We start from the raw sequence: 20,985 nt of genomic DNA on the forward strand, positions 1-20,985 counted from the left end.
AATTCTGTGCCAGTGAAGTCACTGATCCCTTCATCATATGACAGACAGCTTTCTTGGACACACTTATTAACCTTACAAAATGGCCCCTTCCACATGGCTGCTTCTACTACGGGCAGCTAGTTAGTTCATATTATAGCCTGAAGGTGTCACTGTTGTAATTGCACTGCTTTTAACATGATTTTCCTAAAATGTACAGCTAATCCTTAATCTTTATATACATGAGGTTGATTTATCAAACACAAATAGCCTGTTCACTTTAAATGGGAATTTTCCCTTAGCTTGGTGCATATGGTAAACTTTCATTTTGCAAAGAATGACAAATCACACACAAGGAAAAAAAAAAGTATTGTTGCTTGCACATGATTAAAAGATACAAGACAGCAAAGCCTACAGGAAAATTCCCTTGCAAAGTGAATGACCTATTTGCTTTTAGTAAATCAATCCCAAAATGTACTTAGTGTAGATTTAAAAAAAAAACACTGATGGTATTTTGATGGAAACTGAGGAAAACAAGTCTCAATAGTCATGGTTCTGGCATTACATGGAGATCAATTTGAATTATTATATAATGAATTATTTTTATAAATATGTTCTATATTATTAGTGATGATTGAAGTGGTTTATCAAACCAGGTGAATTAAGAAATTTAAGAATTGCACTTTTTATTTTTATTCTCATAAACATAATACATGTAGATTTGTCCAATCCACATTGAGGTTGATTGTCCACTTTGCCTCCTGCATCCCTTTACTATGTCCTACTACTGACCAGTTAAGCATCTTCCTCAGCCGGCCACAGCTCACATTAGCAGTTTTTTAGTCATCTTCAGTGAGTTGGAAAGTTGGAATACTATGCATGTGTGGCTTTTTGCAGTACGTTCTAATGAAGAAGCAATGTCCCTAAAATCTGCAAGTAGACAGCTTCTCCATTAAAGCAGAGAAAAGCCAAGCATGCACAACATGTGTTAGCTTGCTGGCTCAATGAAGGTCTAGCATAGGTGGAAGCCAGTGCAGAAAGTCATAAGATGATCTGAGGTCAGTAGTAGGCAAAACACATGGAATGGAAATAGGGGAAGGAGGGCAGTTGGCTTCAAAAAGTATTGTTATGTCTTAAATTCTAGAATAATATTTGCCTGGACTATTAAATTGCATAATTCTCTGCAGTTCAGTCAAATTGCAATGCAAATATTCATGAAAATCAAAGGTGGTTAATCTGGGATTCACTTGATTCAATCAACCCTATTGTTAAGTGCATGTTTTTGGTCTCAGCAAGAGAGAAAAAAATGGTTGACTGAAAGAGAATCAGATTGCAAAATGTTCCAAGGGGTGAGCTGACAAAGAGAACTAGAATTTAAGATTTTAGTTTACTGATCTGGACTTTGTTCATCAGCAGAACAATAGGGAAGAACTCTGCCAAGCTTCCAATGAATGAACCATGATCAAATAACTCCTAATACATCCTCACTGAGACCCTAAGGCAGTTAAAATAAAGAAGATTCTGGTGATAATCAGCAAGTATACTATAGCTAAGGAAAGCTACCAAGCAGCAATATCTAAGTAGAGGAATTCATATAAATGTGACTATTTCGAGGCACGGGACATAATACATATCTTTATTATGGAATATGTGATGTGACTGATATAAATGCATGCACCACTTTGAAATATTTTATTACAAATTTTGACTTATATTAACAGAGAGAAGCTATAAACTTTTCTTATTTTGGGTGTGCTTACAAAAGTATAATTGTTGTTCAACCAAGGGGGTTAATTTACTAACATTGGAGAGTGCACAATCTGGTGCAGTTGTGTATGGTAACCAATCAGCTTCCAGGTTGTTGTTTTTTGTCAAAGCTTAACTGAACAAGCTGAAGTTAGAATGTGATTGGCTGCTATGCACAACTGCACCAGTTTTAGTAAATCAACCCCACAATCTTTAGATTTCTCTATGAATCCGTTCTCCAACATCTAAAATGCAAAGTTTGGATGATGTCAATGAAATGTTTTGCATATCATCCTTTTACAGATGTACTATGCCTTAAAAAGGTTCCTTGTGGCGTAAGGGGCTTGCATTAAACATTTTATTTTTTAATCTACATATTTGTCCCTGGAAAACACTGTTTACCATAACCAAAATAACAAGACATAGAAGTGGTAAATAGGCTTTCCAAAGAATAATGTAAAAACAGAAGACTAAACAAAGAAAAGGGTCAAATCACACAATACAATTAATGGAGATCTAAACACGTATTTTTTCAACTTATCCAACCGGATTTGCAAGTAAGCTGCTAACATTATGCAGAGTTATTTAAATGTTTATAATTAAATTAGACAAAATGTGACTTCGCATACAGAAAATAAAAGAAAGATATATATACTTAACTATTCTCAGACAACTCCTGTCAGGTCACATTGTTGTCTCTTCTTTCTCAGCTAACACTGGCTACAGGGGAGAGGAAGAAGCACCAACAATGGATGGCTTATGTTAGGCCAATGGGTGATGTCAACACCCAGGCATTTCAGCTGTTGTCAGATTGCTTTTTACTTTCCCCTGTAGCTAGTGCCAGGGGATCACGTGACCAGACCAGAGTGCCCTGAGATTAGGTGAGTATACAGATCTTTCTTTTATAGGGTGATTAGTATAGGTGTTAGAAGTGGGGTGAAGCATTTTTAAACCCACAGCAGTAAAATCAGTCTGTATATGCAATAAAGCATACTTTCTATACTCACTGTGGATTCTAAGATTTTTAGAGTTTGATCCTGTGTTCTATGATCCTCCCCTTCTTCCACAGTCCCCAATCCATCTCCTGATAGTACAGAGCCTTGGGGGCACTCAGCTAAGTTTGGTGTGTATCTTTTTGGGAAGGAAGGGTGCATGTGATCAGCACATGGGCCAATCATTGTTTAGGCAGAAAGTCAGGAGTCATGCAGCCTCATAGGACAGTCAGAAGAGAATGAAAACTCCTCTCACAAGCTTTAACCAGTGCTCGGCCAGACACTGATAGAAGTCACAAGACTTCTATATACTGCTGATTAGAAAAATTTTTGTTTTCGTAATTTTGTTTTCGTCTGAAAAATACATTTATTTAGTTACTCCCGAAATTCATTTTTATTTATTTTGTTTTGTTAAAAAATGCATTCGTCCGAAAATCTGAATTAAGGTCGAATCTGTCATTGAAGGCTTATGGTGTCTGTCGAATGTTCTAAGAAGATTTGACGGAGCAGCTAAACTGTATGACGCAGCAATCGTACATTTCCAGTCGAATGCTCCGCCTAAAAGCTACTGTATAGAAGAATTCTAATGTTGTATGACACTAGTAGTAATTATATTTATAAATTATTATTACTGGTCAACCAACATTCAAATTCTTCTATAGCCTAGGGGCGGAACATTTGACTGGAAATGTACGATTGCGGCGTCTTACAGTTTAGCTGCTTGTTGAATCTTCTCAGGCCTCGTACACACGACCGAGTTTCTCGGCAAAAACCAGCAAGAAACTTGCTGGGATTTTTTTTTTGCTGAGGAAACCGGTCGTGTGTACATTTTTCGACGAGGAAACTGCCGAGGATCCCGTCGAGCCAAAAAGAGAGCATGTCTTCTTTTTCCTTAACGGGAATGGAGAAACTTGCATGGTCAAGTTCCTCGACAGCCTAACAAGGAACTTGACAAGGAAAACGATGTGTTTCGCCCGTCGAGTTCCTCGGTCGTGTGTACGAGGCTTCAGAACTTTCGACAGACACCATAAGCCTTCAATGACAGATTCAACATTTGTATGTTTTTTGCTGCTTTGTCGAATCTTCATTGTTCATGTCGAATGGTCTACACCAGGGATATGCAATTAGCGGACCTCCAGATGTTGCAAAACTACAAGTCCCATCATGCTTCTGCCTTTGGGTGTCATGCTTGTGGCTGTCTGAGTCTTGCTATGCCTCATGGGACTTGTAGTTCTGCAACAGCTGGAGGTCCGCTAATTGCATATCCCTGGTCTACACCAACACTGTCTGTATAATGTCGAATCTTTTCTCTCTATGTCAAATCTTTCCTCTCTATGTAGAATAATATTGGACTAATAGAGTTATGCCGTGTACACACGATAATTTTTCGGCATGAAAAAAACATTGTTTTTAAAAAACGGCATTTAAAATGATCGTGTGTGGGCTGTACATTGTTTTTCAGTTTCTGAAAAACGACAAAAACATGCTGCATTTTTTAACGTTGTTTTAAAAAATTTTGTTTTAAAAAATGATCGTATGTGGGCTAAAACGACGTTTTAAACCCGCACATGCTCAGAAGCAAGTTATGAGACGGGAGCACTCGTTCTGGTAAAACTACCGTTCATAATGGAGTAAGCACATTCATCACGCTGTAACAGACAGAAAAGCGCAAATCGTCTTTTACTAACAAGGAATCAGCTAAAGCAGCCCAAAGGCGAATAGAACTTCCCCTTTAGAGTGCCGTTGTACGTCACCGCGCTTTGTTCATATTTTTTTTAAAACGATGGTGTGTGGGCAACGTCGTTTCTAATGATGAAGTTGGAAAAACTTCGTTTTTTGGACATGCTGAAAAACAACGTTTTCTTTCATGCCGAAAAATGATCGTGTCTACGCGGCATTAAGGTTAGGCACATTCGACCACAGGTTCGATAGACACAGATTGCTATTGTCAGCGTCATGTTGAATCTTCTATCTATATAGAACTGTTGTAGCATTGAAAACGAAAATAAAGCATTTTTTATGTCGGATCTTTCAGATTTCAGATTCTGTACGTTCATTTTCGTTTTGTTAAAACGATAACGAAAATACCTGAAAATGCATTCGGACGAAAACAAATGCACATGTCTACTGCTGATGAGAAAGGTAGCAGTTTATAAAAGGCAAAAGATTGCCACGCTAAAGTAAAAAATGAATAATAATAATTAGTCCAAAAAATGTCCATAAAGTGTCCAAACACTCCTCGTGATTCTTGGGGTGATGGATTTTTGTCATGATTGTGTGATTACTATATCTCTTTTTTTATTTAGCAATTTATATTCACTAAAATAATTGAATTTCCATGTTTTGTGTATTGCAGGAGATCAGATATAGTGAATGCAGGGTCCAGGGTTTAGTAGCACTTTAAGCTTAGTTAGCATTACCCCAGAATTCTACTTAAACTGAAACAGAGAAAAATCAGGTCTCCTGTCCTGCTATACAGAGTGTGCAGTGTAAATCCCAGGACTGGATAGACAGAAAAAAATATTTTGTCTATCCAGGTTTACTAGGGTTTAACGTAACCATCTAAAATGCATTAAAATGGAAAGAAGTTTATATATTCAGTATATTATTAATTGTACAGTTTTCTATATCCATTTCCATTCCTTTTTGCCCCAGGCATGCAGTGGTCCCAAAACACAGCCAGAAGCACAGGCAAAATCATCAGGCATTTTATGCAATTTAAACAACACCCAGCTATTTGAAAGAAAAAAAAATCATTACCAGTGGCCTATGGATATTTATGCAAATATCACTGCAGGTAATTACTTTAAATGTAATCTTTCTGCATTGTGAGTAGTGTAAAAGTTAAGGAAAGCATGAAAAAATACATATAATTATTTCCCTTCCCCTGACATTTCCAGGGTGATATGAAAACCACAAAGCTCTTTAAATGGATCTAACCTCTGCTGAATCCCCATCAATTTGTTTTTATTCTGTTACAAATAGACTGCAGTCTTTTACTCTTAACACAAAGAATTTCTCATCACTGGTATCCTTGAACCCAGCTTGTTCTACGCAGTAAATCTGCAGACTTACCAGCAGGTGCAACTATTAACAGCTCAATGTTCTGCAAGGCAATGTTTATCTCTTGTGTTTGTTCCAATCACAGCGCCTACCTAGAGTCACCTCTGCTCTGGAGACAGATATGGAAAAATATTGCCAGACTATTAATTGAGAGGACCTTTTAATCTGTGTTGTAATTTCAAGCGCACAAAAAATGCATCATTTTGTCAGGAGGAGAGGACAAAAAACTAAGAGAAGGAGGCTAAACACAGAAGCAATTAGAGCATCTGATGATAAACACAAACTTTCCGACTAACAATGTAATTTTCTTGCTGTGTTGTATGATATATTCATTCACTGACCTACTTTGAGCAAAGCAGAAAACTTGTTTTAATTGTGATAAATCTCGAGAGGGAAAAAAAAGCAATAATTCTACAATTGTTAGTATGGAAGAAAGGGTTTTTGAAAGCAAATGGAAATGGTTATGTAGTCAGAGGTGTAACAGTAACTGTTACAGCACTGGTGACCCACTTATAACCCTGATTGAAGAATCATTGTCTCTGTACCTTTCCTACAACAGTAGAAGCATAATAATGATGGGTACTAAAGTGTCTCTATGGGGGTAAACCACAAAGATCTGGCGTAACTTAATTTTTTCCATTTAAGTTACACTGCCTTAAAATTTCTACCTAAGTGCCCGATCCACAAAGCACTTACCTAGAAATTTTTGGCTGTGTAACTTAAATTCCGCCGGCGCAAGGCGTTCCTATTTTCATGGGGGCGATTCCCATTTAAATTAGGCGCGCTCCCGCGCCGGCCGTACTGCGCATGCCGAGCTTTGTGGATTGCGACGGGTCAATAAAGTTGCGTCGAAAAAAAAAAAAAGATACGACGCGAAAAAAAAAATTCAAAACAAAAAAAAAATGCGTCGCTGGACAGAAGGGTCTGTTTTTACAAGGTGTAAACAGTTTACACTTTGTAAAAGCAGCCCTAATTTTGCGTTTGCAAACTAAAACTTACGGAGAAAAAACGAAGCTGAAAAGCTTCGTGGATCTCCGTAAGTGCTAATTTGCATACCCGAGGCGGCATTTCGACACGAAATGCCCCCAGCGGCGGATGCGGTACTGCATCCTAAGATCCAGCAGTGTAAGTCCCTTACACATGCTGGATCTTCTCCCTAACTATGGAAAACTGATTCTGTGGATCAGTTCCATAGTTAGAAACAGGGATACGACGACATAGCAGCAGTTACGCCGGCGTATCCCTTTTGAGGATCTGGCCCATTGTGTTTTATTTCAAACTTGTCCCTTTCTTTTGTTTATAGCGCAAGAAATAAAAACCGCAGAGGTGATCAAATACCACCAAAAGAAATCTCTATTTATGGGGAAATAATTATTAAAATATTAAATTAGGGACCGTGTTGCATGACCGCGCAATTGTCATTCAAAGTGTGACAACGCTAAAAGCTGAAAATTGGTCTGGGCAGGAAAAGGGGGTGAAAGTGCCCTGTAGGCAAGTGGTTAAAGTTGGCCAGAAAAAAAGTGAAATAGTATTCTGGATCTGCCTCCTCTTGTCCTGATGTGTTTGGCACAGGCGGAAAGTACTATTGTAATATGACGCAGATAACTTTTCAATAATATGTTGTTCTACCAACAGATAGAGTTTACTCTCACTCAAAACATTTTATTAAATATGATCCTGATCGAGCATCTCTTCTGCTTGTCGGAGATGTATGCTTTCGACTTAGGCCTCGTACATACAACCAAGTTTCTCGGCAAAAACCAGCAAGAAACTTGCTGGGAGATATTTTTTGCAGAGGAAACCGGTCGTGTGTACATTTTCGTCGAGGAAACTGTCGAGAAACTCGACGAGCCAAAAAGAGAGCAAGTTCTCTATTTCCTCGACGGGAATGGAGAAACTTGCCTTGTCGAGTTCCTCGACAGCCTGACAAGGAACTCGACAAGGAAAACGATGTGTTTCGCCTGTCGAGTTCCTCGGTCGTGTGTACGAGGCTTGAGACTTTTATCACATATTTTGGGCCTGTCTGGCTATTGTTTTATACAGGAAAAGTGTGCTTGAAGTTATTAACTTCACTACACATGTGCTTACTACTGTTTTACGCTAAGAAGGCTATTAACATGTGCTGGAAACCCCTCTCCCCCATGGTCCACTTTTGGATCCAATTACAGTAGTTAACTTCAACCTACTGTTATACCAAGAAACTTATAGTAACAGGGGCTGTCCAAAAAAATTCAGAAAGTTTGGTTAAGTCGGCTGGATAATACCTCCACTGTCACCTCTGTAGATGGTTGATGTTGTTGAGTTAATGCCTCAAAAGTACTCTTGGGATTATCCCTCTGATGGGTGTTATATCCCTATTACTCCATGTGTAATTGAGCTTGAGCCACGCACTTAATCCATATACATTTTTTATGAGATTTCTGATATTTTGATATTTCTGTTTCGAGTCGTGCCCCTGCGTGTGCTAACCGCCTGTGTTTTTGTTTGTTTTTATACACTGTCAGTATGAAAAGAGATGCTTTGAAAAAAAAATATGATCCTGATCATCACATCTTCACCAGTGTTACTAAAAGTGCAAAATCTGGTGCAGCTCTGCATAGAAACCGATCAGCTTCCAGGTTTTATTTCTCAAAGCTTAATTGAACAAGCTGAAGTTATAAGTTCTTCAAGCAGTAATTGCTACTAATGCAACCTTTATTAATCCTGTATTAATACTGCTGGGGGTCCTAGCAGATGACAGACTGAGCAATAGCATGCAAGATGTCAAGCTGCAGCTACCAAAGCCTGCAGAATTTTCGCATGCATAAAAAAGGGGATATACTCCAAGGATAAGACAATAATCCTGCCACTTTATATAACTCTGGTTAGGCCACATCTGGAGTACTCCATCCAGATCTGGTCACCAATCCTCAGAAGGGATGTGCTGGAACTGGAGAAAGTCCAAAGAAGGGCAACAAAATTAATAAGGGGCCTGGACTACTTTAATTAAGAGGAACGACTTCAAACACTAAATACATACGCTTGAGAGGGGACATGATAGTGATATACAAATATCTCAATGGTGATCCCAGCATAGGAAAAAAATATTCCGTCCCACAGGGCCACATGGTGAGATTGGAGGAGAAGCAGTTTAACCTTAAACTGCACAGGCAGGTTTTCACTGTCAGGGCAACAAGGCTGTGGAACACTCTTCCACAATTGGTGGTGACAGCGGGGAGTATGGATATTTTTAAAAGACTATTGGATGTGCATCATAAAGAACACAATATTCAGGGATATGGGAAACAATTATAGACACTGACACACATATACCTACACAGGTTGAACTGGATAGACTATTGTCTTTATTCAACCGTACCCACTATATAACTATGCTGTATAATCAGTTTGGCTACAGAGAAATTAACATTTAGGGAAGAGTGAATCTGCCTGGGTTCACTTTGCAAATAGTTTATCAAAAATGTCTTGAAATTTGCAAACTTTGGATGCACCCTGTTGAAGTTTATTGGGGATAAATTGTTTTACTTAATTATGCAAATGTTTAGAACTAATAATCAAGTTATTGTAAAAGAAAATAAATGGAAAGCTTGTCACTGCCATTGGGTACATATACTGATGCCAAATGAAAAAAAAATATATATATATATAAAAATCAGTTTTCTGCCTAACAGCGCCAACACACACTGACAATGTTGCTGCTGTTAGCCCTCCCTTTTATAGAAAGGGGGATGGGTTATCAATTTCTTCAAATTATTGGTCCTGGTGACTCAGCTGAACAGGAACAAATGTTTTACACTGCATTATGGATGTTCCTTATTTCTTGCAGCAAATCTGCAAAGTTTTCAGCCAAACGTTTTCAGTAATATTAAACGGAAACCTGATTTTCAGTAATATTAAACAATGTTCAGTAACATGTGAGTGGGGTAATTTAGTGTAATAAGTGATATCATATAAAAGCCTCTTACAGGCTGACAAATATATGTGCTATGTATGTTTAGTATGGTCATGGTTAACAGTTTTAAACTGCAAGGATACAAAGAGGGTGAATCTATTTACAGAAAACAAAACTTAAACTTATTTAAACTGTAATAGGACTGGCATCAAAGTGGCATCATATGCATCTGGTAGCAGAATAGACAGACACAAACCAATTACATGAGCTACAATGGCAATATTGGAAAGCTGGCACAAATGATAGAAACAAGACCCCAAATGTTAAGGGACACAAGGCTGACACAGTTTAATCTTTTCTGTATATAAAGTGCAGTCACCATATAATTTCCAGCAGTGATGGTAAAAATGGACATGTTGCCCTTGACAGACATTTTTCTCCCTTTCACAGACTGACAGCGACCGTATATACTCACCATCAGTAACTTCCAGCTGGGCCTTGGCCAATATGCTTCCAGCTACTGTCAAAGCCTGGCAAATGTAGAAGCCAGCATCTGAGCGCTGAATGTTGGAAATGGTTAGATCTCCAGTTGGGGACACTGAATATCTACTGTTGGGTTGCTGGGGTTGATTTGGAAAAAGCAAATTCTGTTGAAGAGAAATAAAAAGGTAAACAATATAAATTAAAGAAAAGTTGATTAAGATAAAAAATAATAGTCTGTGGCTTACTTTAGACCCTATCAGTGGGAGATTTCTAGAAATGATCATAATTTTTTTTGTTTTCTAATGTCAGATTTCTGATACGTTGTTTCATATTATGTATGTCACTCTGTCAGTCTTATAAAGCAAGTCAAAAAGGCATGTAGTAAAGTAGCCCACATCAATCAATCGGATATGCAAAATACCTTTGTAAGTTATATGGCATGCAAATTAAAAGGAATGTTTATCGTTTTTCGGATAAAGTAGGAAATCATTTTATCATCTGCTATGTTTACAGCTACCTGGTGCTCTGTTAGGCAGCACGTAAATTATTATATATATTTTTTTATTCAACCAGTGGGTTAAGCGGAAAAATATATATATTGATTCCTCCATTTAGAAACTCGATTTGGATGGGGGAACTACTTCTGCTGAGCTATTGGGGGAAGACTACACGACCATCAGAATACACTGATCAGCACTGCCTGCTATAGCCAGCTGTGCTAATCACATGGGACAGGCTGGTTGTACAGAAGTCAATTGGTATATCAGCCAGCCCATACATGAATCAAAATTTGGCCAGTCCCTGCTAAACCAGCCGTATTTCAATCCATGTATGGCCAGCTTTAGAGGGATTTTCCCTTACTGTAACAGTTACAAATAGCCGGATTCAGAAAGACTCACGACGGCATATCAGTAGATACGCCGTCGTAAGTCCGAATGCGCGCCGTCGTATATTTAAGCGTATTCTGGAAACCAGAGACACTTAAATTTGGCCAAGATACGACCGACGTAAGTCTCCTACGCCGTCGTATCTTATGTGCATATTTACGCTGGCCGCTAGGGGAGTGTACGTGGATTTACTTGTTGAATATGTAAATGAGCAAGATATGCCGATTCACGAACGTACGTACGCCCGTTGCAGTAAGATACGCCGTTTACGTAAGACATACGACGGCGTAAAGATAAACCACCAAAACGATGGTGCAGCCGATGCAAGGTATGGACGACGGAACAGACGTTGTATTTTACGTCGTTTGCGTAAGCGTACGTGAATGGGGCTGGGCGTAGGTTACGTTCACGTTGAAAGTATTGAGCCGACGTCGTTTCGTAGGGAGTATTTGCGACGTGATTCTGAGCATGCGCGTGCATGCGCTGTACGAACGGCCCTCATTTACATGGGGTCACGGCTAATTTAAATGTAGCCCGCCCACTACATGCCTACTTTGAATTAGGCAGGGTTACGCCGGCCCATTTGCGCTACGCCGACGTAACTTACGGAGCAAGTGCTTTGTGAATACTGTACTTGCCTCACTATGTTAAGTCGGCATAGTGCAAATGGGATACGCCATTGTATCTGAATCTGGCTAAAATACTTCACTGGGCAGAAAATGAGGAAACATCTCCAATAAGGACACAGAGCTGACACAAGGCTCTAGCCTTATTTTACTTCATTAAAAAAAATGACTCTAAATCAAAAGATAGCAAAGAAAAAAAATCCAACAAGGATTCTACTCTTTAGGTACTCTGTCCAAAGTAGTTTTGGCTGGATATACACATTAGGCTTCATGCACACTGTGGGGATTATTTACGAAAGAGAAATCCACTTTGCACTACAAGTGCACTGCAAGTACACTTGAAAGTGCAATCACTGTAGATCGCTGTAAATCTAAGGGTAATATCTGAAATGAGGGGAAGCTCTGCTGATTTTATCGTCCAATCATGTGCAAGCTAAAATGCTGTTTTTATTTTCCTTGCATGTCCCTCACGTATCTACAGTGACTGCACTTCCAAGTGCACTTTCAGAGCAAAGTGGATTTGCACTAATTGTAAGTACCACTGCAATATTTAGTCTTGTCCAACTAGAGTCAGCATCTCATAGAGTTTGACAGGCTGCCAGCAGCGGGACTGGTTGGTGTGTCTATACCTTACACTTGTAACTAAACACTAGTGTTTCATGGAGCCCCACAACACTTAAAGTAGTTGTAAACACTCCTCATATACCCAATGAAGTGAATAGCCTCAGGTGATATATAGAAAATAAACAAATTATCTTATATACGTTTTACTTGTTTATCTGCAGTCTTCTCTTGTCTACAATCCTTTAAAAGAGCACAATTGTCATAAAATCATTCTGCATCTGTGAGGAGTACAGAGGAGGGGGTGTAGAACTGCAGTTGCAGCTTTTATACACTGTGTGAAAGCTGATCGGAGGAAAGGGACACACCCCTCCTCCACATAAGCAGAGGAATGAAGGAACATGCAGAGCTGTATTCTAAGTCCACAATCTGTATGCTTATCTCCTTCACTGTCATACATTTTACTATAACTGATACTTTTTGGCTGGGACAAATCAGTATTCTTATAAATTGTATTTCTATATTATGCTCAGGGCAAAAAAAAAAAAAATAACATTTTATTTTTAATTTTTAAATGTAATTTCCGAAATGCCATATTTTAATATATCATATGTATAATTTGCAGGCAGCAGATGAGGCTACAGGTTCCCTTTCCCACATCTGCCAGGCTACTCCTAATAGCATTTCTTAAAAAAAGAACTCTAGACCAGGGATATGCAATTAGCGGACCTCCAGCTATTGCAGAACTACAAGTCCCATGAGGCATAGCAGGACTCTGACAGCCACAAGAATGACACCCAGAGGCAGAGGCATGATGGGATTTGTAGTTTTGCCACAGCTGGAGGTCCGCTAATTGCATATCCCTGCTCTAGACATTAGGTTGGAATTTTGCCTCAGTAAGGCCACTTAGCTGATTTCTACTATATACAGTATAAAATGGACAGACAAGGGACAATGAATTCCTGTGTCTGTATAATAATAGGATCAGCTATAATTATGATAGGTGTGACTTAGCACTGATAGGTCGAGCTTATTACTGAAGCATGGCACATTATTTACGTGTTGCCTTGATGTAGGAATAAAGGAATGGAAGGCTCCATTGCATGAATTGTACAAAGAACTGTGTCACCTGGGATGCCTATTGAACTAATTAGTAAACAAATTATATTTGAATAAACAACAATCAACATGAACTATAAAATATGAAAAGTCAAATGACAACCTTATTTTGTTTCATTTTCTAAATAAATTACATTAATGACATAAATTAATTTAATGTTCATTGAAATGAATGAATGAATATACTTCCTACATCACCTGGGTAGATCATTAATTAATTAACATGTAAGAACACTTGATGGTCGGGAATGGTACCTGATGTAGAACATTATTTTGCATCTCTTGTATACAAATCAAACCATTGAAATATTGACAAGTACATTACATGGCACATGAATTATGTCACATGGGTGTTTTGTGTTTACATTGTGGCAAGTACAGTTCTACCCTATGGGATGTGTTTAATTAAATAGCAAGCTTGTGTAATTAATTGAGAAGGAAAAAAGCTTCATCCAGAACCTAATAGCATTCAATTATGAGGACAAAGAGTACAATTCTACCTTAAAACACTGCACTGGCAAAACAAGAGCTATGGAAGATTATAAAATAGCGTATTAACACTATTCAATTAGCCTGAATTGCTTTAATCTTCCAAATAACGAGTTCCGTTAATTAGAAGCTCTTCACTTTATAATGAAGAGATGGTTGTCCACTTTAAAAGATTCATGCACACCACTACAGAACCACTTAACATAAACATTAGCCTGTTACCAAAATGAAGCTGATTGTGCATTGTTTACTACTTTGCTGGTGTTTGCTCTTATGATTGTTTATTAATTTAGTTAGATGGAACCCAATGGGAATATCAATGTGTTGAATTGGAAGATGTGTAAGTCAGCTAGTAAAATTCCTGACAGAGCCCATAGTAATGGGTGTCGTTATGCCCCATGCCATGGCAAAAGGTTCCTTATGTACCCTTGGTAAATAAATAGTTTTCAATACAAGCCTCCATACCATGGCTGCACTTGGTCATCCTGTCTTTATAAGGAACTCACAGGGCACTTGTAGGTCCACAGGTCAGAGATGGAATGAAAGGGTCTTCTCCATCCTGGTCCTCATCTTCTTTCCTCTGATCATCCTTTTTAGGATAGCATAGACTGCACAGGCAATATGTTGATCCTTGACTTTTGCTGGCCAAAAGCTTAAACTGATAGCACAGTCTGTTTATAGGAACCTTATTGTTCACAAGGGTCATCAAAGGGCAAGCTACTCTCTATGGTTAGTGAAGGTGCCATTAATGATTTTTCTCCAGGTTATTATAGCTCTAATATGTTAGAAAAGCAAGCACTGTGTTCACCAATGAGTTATTCTATTGAATTTCCTCATTCATCAGGTCATTTGTATGGCCTCCTAACTAATGTAAAAAAAAATCAGGTCTTCGGTTTTGCTTACAATCCAAAATCATGCTTCTAAGTTGCTAAACTTCCATGCTAAGGCTAAGTTCACATCAACACTAATGCCGCATACACACCATCACTTTATGTGATGAAAAAAAAAACGACATTTTCTGTGAAGTAAAAAACAACGTTTTTGAAACTTCAATTTTCAAAGACAATGTTGCCTACACACCATCGTTTTTTCACAATGCTCTAGCAAAGCGATGTTACGTTCACCATGTTTTTCCATTGAAGCTCGCTTCATAACTAGCTTCTGGGCATGCGCGAGTGTAAAAACGTTGTTTTAAACGTCGTTTTTGCTACACACGGTTAATTTCTGTGAAATAAAAAACGACGTTTTGAAAAACGACACATAAAATTGAAGCATGCTTCAATTTTTTTTTTGTCGCTTTTCACAAGACATAAAACAACGTTTTCCCCCACACACCATCATTTAAAGTGACGTTTTTTAAAAACGTCATTTTTTTTCATCACATAAAGTGATGGTGTGTACGCGGCATAAGAGGAGGAGCTTGCCAAGCACCCTCCAACTGACAAGTTTAAAGAGATTTACTAAGCCAAAAGGACCATCACACATTTCCATGTTTCATTCGTAAATCTGCCGCTGGTTGAACCTCATCAGCAACAGAATATTTGAATCCCAACTCATGAATTCTCTTACTGAAAACAGAGATGTGCTGCAGCATCACTGCTTCCCCACTAGTGGCAGAAATTCTGCAGTGTTTCAGACAGTTATGGCATGAGTTGCATCAGAAAAAGTACAGCTACAGATTTTTAAATTTGATCGCCCCCGTAAGCTGCCTTTGAGCTCCAATCAAGTGACTTTATCTAGGCTGAAATTATGTTATCAGTCATGCAGTCAGGGCAAGCATTCCTTCAGTCTCCTAAAATAGTGAATACACGTGACCTGCTGTGCTGTTTAACAACAGAACGATGATGGTTTAGTTGTGTTCTGATTTCACTTAGCAGAGAGGAGGAGTGGACAGAGGAGTCCATCTCCAAGAAAGAATGTGTAGCTGAGAATTGCCTTTGTTAAAAGTAGATATGCCTGAGTATGAACTCATTACCCTTTTCAGCAGACTGCTAATGTGAGCATTATCTACATTGTCCACATGCCCTGTTTCATTTATGTTTATATGAGTATTTAAGCATTTTGGTCATTTGAGTAATAAGTTGTGTCCCTGTGGTTTAAGTGTTTTTATGTGCAGATGTTATTCCCACGTCGGCTGATTTAGGTATTGTTTCTTAAAATATTCACAAAAGTGATGTGAACTGGCTGGTTGCCGGAAGATCCGGCACATGGAGACATTGGGGGTTACTTACAAAGGGCAAATCCACTTTGCATTAGAAGTGCAAAATACAAATGCAAAGTGCACTTGAAATTGCACTGAAAGTTCACTTGGAAGTGCAGTCGCTGTAAATCTGAGGGGTAGATCTGAAATGAGGGGAAGCTCTGCTGATTTTATTATCCAATCATGTGCAAGCTAAAATGCTGTTTTTTTTTTCCTTGCATAACCCCCATTGTTTACATAGATGTTTCCTTATCCACAGTGATTCGATTGCAACATTATTACTTTGTAGCAAGTCACAAGTTGAGAGGCTGCAGCAGGAGCTGACACAGCCAAGAATTTCTCAAGCACAAAGATTCCCATAACTGAACCCCCATCTCAGTCCAGGAAGTAGATGCTGACCCTGGATGATGGCTGAACAAAAATGTCTCCCTCCTTCGGAAGAGAAAATCAGACAGGGAATTGTCAGTGTGAGTACCGTGAGCTCTTTGAGAGGTAATAAATACCTATAAGTGTTACACAATACTTAGGACACATGCATTGGACTGCTAGATGTACTTTATTATAATTACACCCTTATTTTGGTAAAGAAGAAAAATGACACACATACAATTATACATGAATTTCTTATGAAAATTTAAGAAAATTCTCACCTGACTTCCATCTTTCTGCCAGAATACAGCTGGTTGTGGATTGCCCTTAGTCTCACAGGGGAATGTCACTGTCCGGCCCTGAGCTACAATCTGATCACGGGGCCTGACAACAAACTGAGGAGGAGCTGTTAAAAATAAAAAAAATATATGATATTCCAATTTCCAACTGCAAATAAACATTACAATGAGATTCTATAAGATATAACCCGGTCAATAGTGAGCATTAACAGATTTCTTAAGGTGTACTTATTGTCTACTCAAAATGTTGGCAAGTTTGTTGGGCTAGACAACTGTTTAGGAGAAATTCAGCTTTAGGCAGAATGTTGTGGTCCTGTCCTGGGAGAACTGTAAAAACATATACTGGTGCCACACAAAGGAAATATCATGATACCAAGAAGTTACCTGGGAAAGGTTAAAATATAGTTGTATGAATCCTGAAATCTTATTACTTACTGGATCATTGTTGACATTTAAAGAGGCCAAGTGACAAAGTCTCTGTAAGGTCCATATTCCAATCTGCATTTTAGAACTACGTAAATTTGGTGCATGAGTCCCTGTCAGAACTAAAGGTGTTGGAAATGATTCAGGAATGTGGTGCAATACATTAACATGAGGGATTAATCTAGTGTGCTTCTATATGTAATTTAAATATGTCAAGCATACATATTTATCTAGATATCTAGATATCATCAAACTGTAGTGAGCTGAACATTAGAATTTCCCACAAAATAATTAACTGCACTATGTTTAGCAATGGGTATACATTCGGTAATCACTGAACATAGCATGTAGACTGTATGAAGCAAATTACATGACCATTGACCACATAACAATAATTTAACACAGAATTTGGTCAATGCTACACACAAGCACAGCCATGCTAGCATTGGCATCCAAGGGCAAACATTTTGTCTGTGTGACTCAGCAGAGGATTAATATTCAGAGAAGGCAGGTAGTAGGTTAAAGTTCCACATTGCCTATTGCCTTTGATGAGCTACCTTAGAATGCTTTTAATTTAGGCAGTCTTCAGTTTGAGAGAGGAAAGCAGCAGACATATAAAGCTAGTTGAAAAAAAAAAGTAAATTTGCATTCCTCTACTTTGCTTTAACGGACATAAATGCTTCTTCATTATGTCTTGTTTTATCCGTACTGAGGAGTGCTATTGTACTAGCTTTCAAAATGAGGTGATTAACCTTGAGGTCTTTCATTGGCATACTGAAGCCCACCTCACACATGGCCTATGCTTTTTATTCATGTTCAACATGCTGATTTCCATATCGTCCCATTTGCCAGACATCTGCTGAAAGAAAGCCCTATCTGATTTTATTCCTATTCTAATGTATTCAGAAAAGGTGGTCAGACCCAAACACACTTATCTAAATAGTGCTGAAGATGGGATTTTTTTTTTTTTAGTACTTTGTAGAACAAATTATTCCTCCTTCTCTAGAGACCTCTAAAAGGGACAGATGAAAAATATCAGATAGGTACAATAGTAAAAGATAGAATAGCTGGTCTACCATTAATATTGTAAAATACTTCATTATTGGGCATACATTATCCATTATTACAGCCACTGATATCATTTAAACTGACTGTAATGCAGGTTTTCTTATAGTGATGCATTTTCTATACCGCAACAGAATATCAATATTTTTACTGTTTTAGCCCAATAAAGAAAATAAAGACAATTTTAGTTGAAGCTAAATCTGAACTTCTAGCAATCGGCTAAATACGGATTGGTCAAGAGCACACCCTTAGCCTATTTACTGAATAATAAAGGAGTAGCATAAAACTGATGAGGTCATCCCTATCTATGCTCACTCTGATCTTCCCTTTCAGCATGTTCATAGTCAGCATATGGTACATAGTTGGTCAGGTTTAAAAAAAAAAAACAACACATACGTCCCTTACGTTCATCTAACAGAAAAATGAATAAATAAATGAATTTAAAACCCCTGTATACAGAACTCTAAACTCACATTGATCAAAAGAAAGACAAACAAAAACATCCTTAAAACACATGATTCAATTTGCTGTGCAGTACAGCACAGCCTGACTGATTCCTAGCGCTGACTCGTCCTCTCTCTGTCTGTGTGGTGCTCTATAGGAGATTACAGATTCATGCATATACCCTAGTTGCATTTGAAATACATGTAATTATTTCTAATGAATACATTTGTGCATTCATTGGTGTTTTTTATCTGCTTGCAGCTCATCTTTAATTAGATATCTTTAAACTCTTTAATGATCTTGACAGACAAATGGTTAATACTATATTATTTTTCTGTCTATGGTCCCTTTTCACATGGGCATCCTCTATTCCTTCTCAGTAGGGAAGCCTAAACTGATCCCCTGCTGAGTCAGATCAGAACATAATGAATGTCACGTACTGTATGCTATATACTTGTTTGTTCCTTTTTTACCTCCATTTTGTGATGGAAGAAAACATACCCATGTAATCCCTATGAGCACTTGGATGTAAACAGATGTGCATATATCTGCCAACATCCAGTCAGGTCCTCAAAAATTTACCTGGACACTAACTTTTTGCATTCGGTCTGTGAAACCAGAACAGATACAGATGTAAATGGATACATATCTAGCCACCCATAGAAATACTGTACATTGTAGTCCATGTTTGATATTTCTAATCGCAAAACGCATGTGTGAAAGAGGAATATGTTTCTAAAGGCCTGCACAGACCAAGCATATATTCTGTGACACAAAGGATTAATTTTTTTTTTTTAAAGAGTTACACAATTGTTTAATACCAAGTATATACATGCAAATACCATTGCAAGAATTAAAGTGGATGTAAACCCACTCTCACCCTTTCTAAACTACTGCCATAGTGCTGATCTATAAGGATATACATGCCTCCTGCATGTTTCCTTACCTGTCAAATGTCTCCCCTCTGTCTGTTATAAGAACTGAAAAACTGCCGATTCTGTGGGTGGAGTCTGTTGTCTGGAGCTCGGTGGGTGGAGTCGTGATATCAGAATCCCTGCCCACCTCTACACTCCCCTTGTCAACATGCTTTTTTTCCTATGTATTCCTTACACTAAATTCTGCTATGATCACATCCAGTCAAAATCCAGAAAAGTAACCACATGACTTCTGAAAAGGAATGGGGGTGGGAATTAAAAAATAATGCCTGTCTCCAGGCTAGTGCATGAGATATGTAAATAATCTGTCACTCACTGCAAGGGGGCGGAACGGACTAAGGTTTTTCTCTGTAAGTCAATTTTATTTCACTGAACAGTAAAAGAGGATTGCTCAGAGCTGGATTAACTCTGTGTGGCAAGACTGGGCTCAGATGATAGGAAATCTTATACTGTACATGGTGACATGGGTTTACATCCACATTAAGTCAAATATAGGTTCTCTCAAATGGGACCAGAGGTGAACATGTAGTGTGCGACCCAATGGCTACTTTCACACCGAGGCGTTGGGGGCATCGGCGGTAAAGTAGCGCTATTTTTAGCAGCGCTTTACCATCTTTTTTGCAGTGCTTTTCAGCCTCTAGCGGGGTGCTTTAAACCGCCTGTTAGCAGCTGAAAAAGGGTTAAAACCACTGCAGCGGCGCTTTTCCGGAGGTTCAGCCACGCTGCCCATTGATTTCAAATAGGAAAAAAAAAGGAATGTTATTCAGCTATTTCCTATGGCTGATAATTGTTTTCTTTTTAATTAGAGAATAAGGATGCATTACGTATCAATAGCCAGTGGGATGAAACTTAACCTATATTAGAACCTTTACAAATGTGTATCAAAGATTGTATAAGTGTGAAGTAAAATGTTCTAAATTCTCCACTAATATGCTCCCACCACCGCAAGAAGGGATTTGCATAGATGCCCTCTCTTTTGTTTGTAAATGTTATCAGGTAGAAGTTATGTTCCAATAAAATTTAAGGAGTTCCAACACAAACTCTGTATGCAACTGGGAGGCCACTCCTCAGGAAAGATTCACAGGCCTAAGTTGTGCCCTCTATTGCCATGAAGGGCCTCAACATCCAAACTTGCCAGCCACACACCTTCATCAACTATTATGTCAGACACTGAATTGGATACTGAGTATCCTCAATGTATGATGACAATTTATAGAAAGAGTCGTATGATGATATTTGCTCTGATTACTCTGCAGACGGCACAGGGAAGATGGGAATTCCAAATAATTCCAAAGAAACATTTTAATGCAGTAGGATCAGAGTACATGAAGTATATTTAATCTTGTTTAGTATTAGAGGATTAGTTATATCTGCATTCTGAAATTGATTGTCAAGGACACAGATCTTGTGTCTGTG

The 20,985-nt window shown here is 38.3% G+C and overlaps 1 protein-coding gene across 21 annotated transcripts in view; it reads right to left on the reverse strand.

The window, feature by feature from the left end:
• Window positions 1-20,985, reverse strand: part of ROBO2 (roundabout guidance receptor 2) — a 1,260,761-nt gene that overhangs the window by 127,146 nt on the left and 1,112,630 nt on the right. For all 21 annotated transcript variants that reach the window (XM_040338780.1, XM_040338787.1, XM_040338783.1 and 18 more), the window contains 2 exons: window positions 16,685-16,809; window positions 10,145-10,316 (listed from right to left, as the gene is read on the reverse strand). In XM_040338780.1, the coding sequence (XP_040194714.1) occupies window positions 10,145-10,316; window positions 16,685-16,809 (297 nt within the window). The remainder of the gene's footprint in view (window positions 1-10,144; window positions 10,317-16,684; window positions 16,810-20,985) is intronic.

The sequence above is a fragment of the Rana temporaria genome, chromosome 2 (assembly GCF_905171775.1).
Source record: "Rana temporaria chromosome 2, aRanTem1.1, whole genome shotgun sequence".
Taxonomy (NCBI): Eukaryota; Metazoa; Chordata; class Amphibia; order Anura; family Ranidae; genus Rana; species Rana temporaria.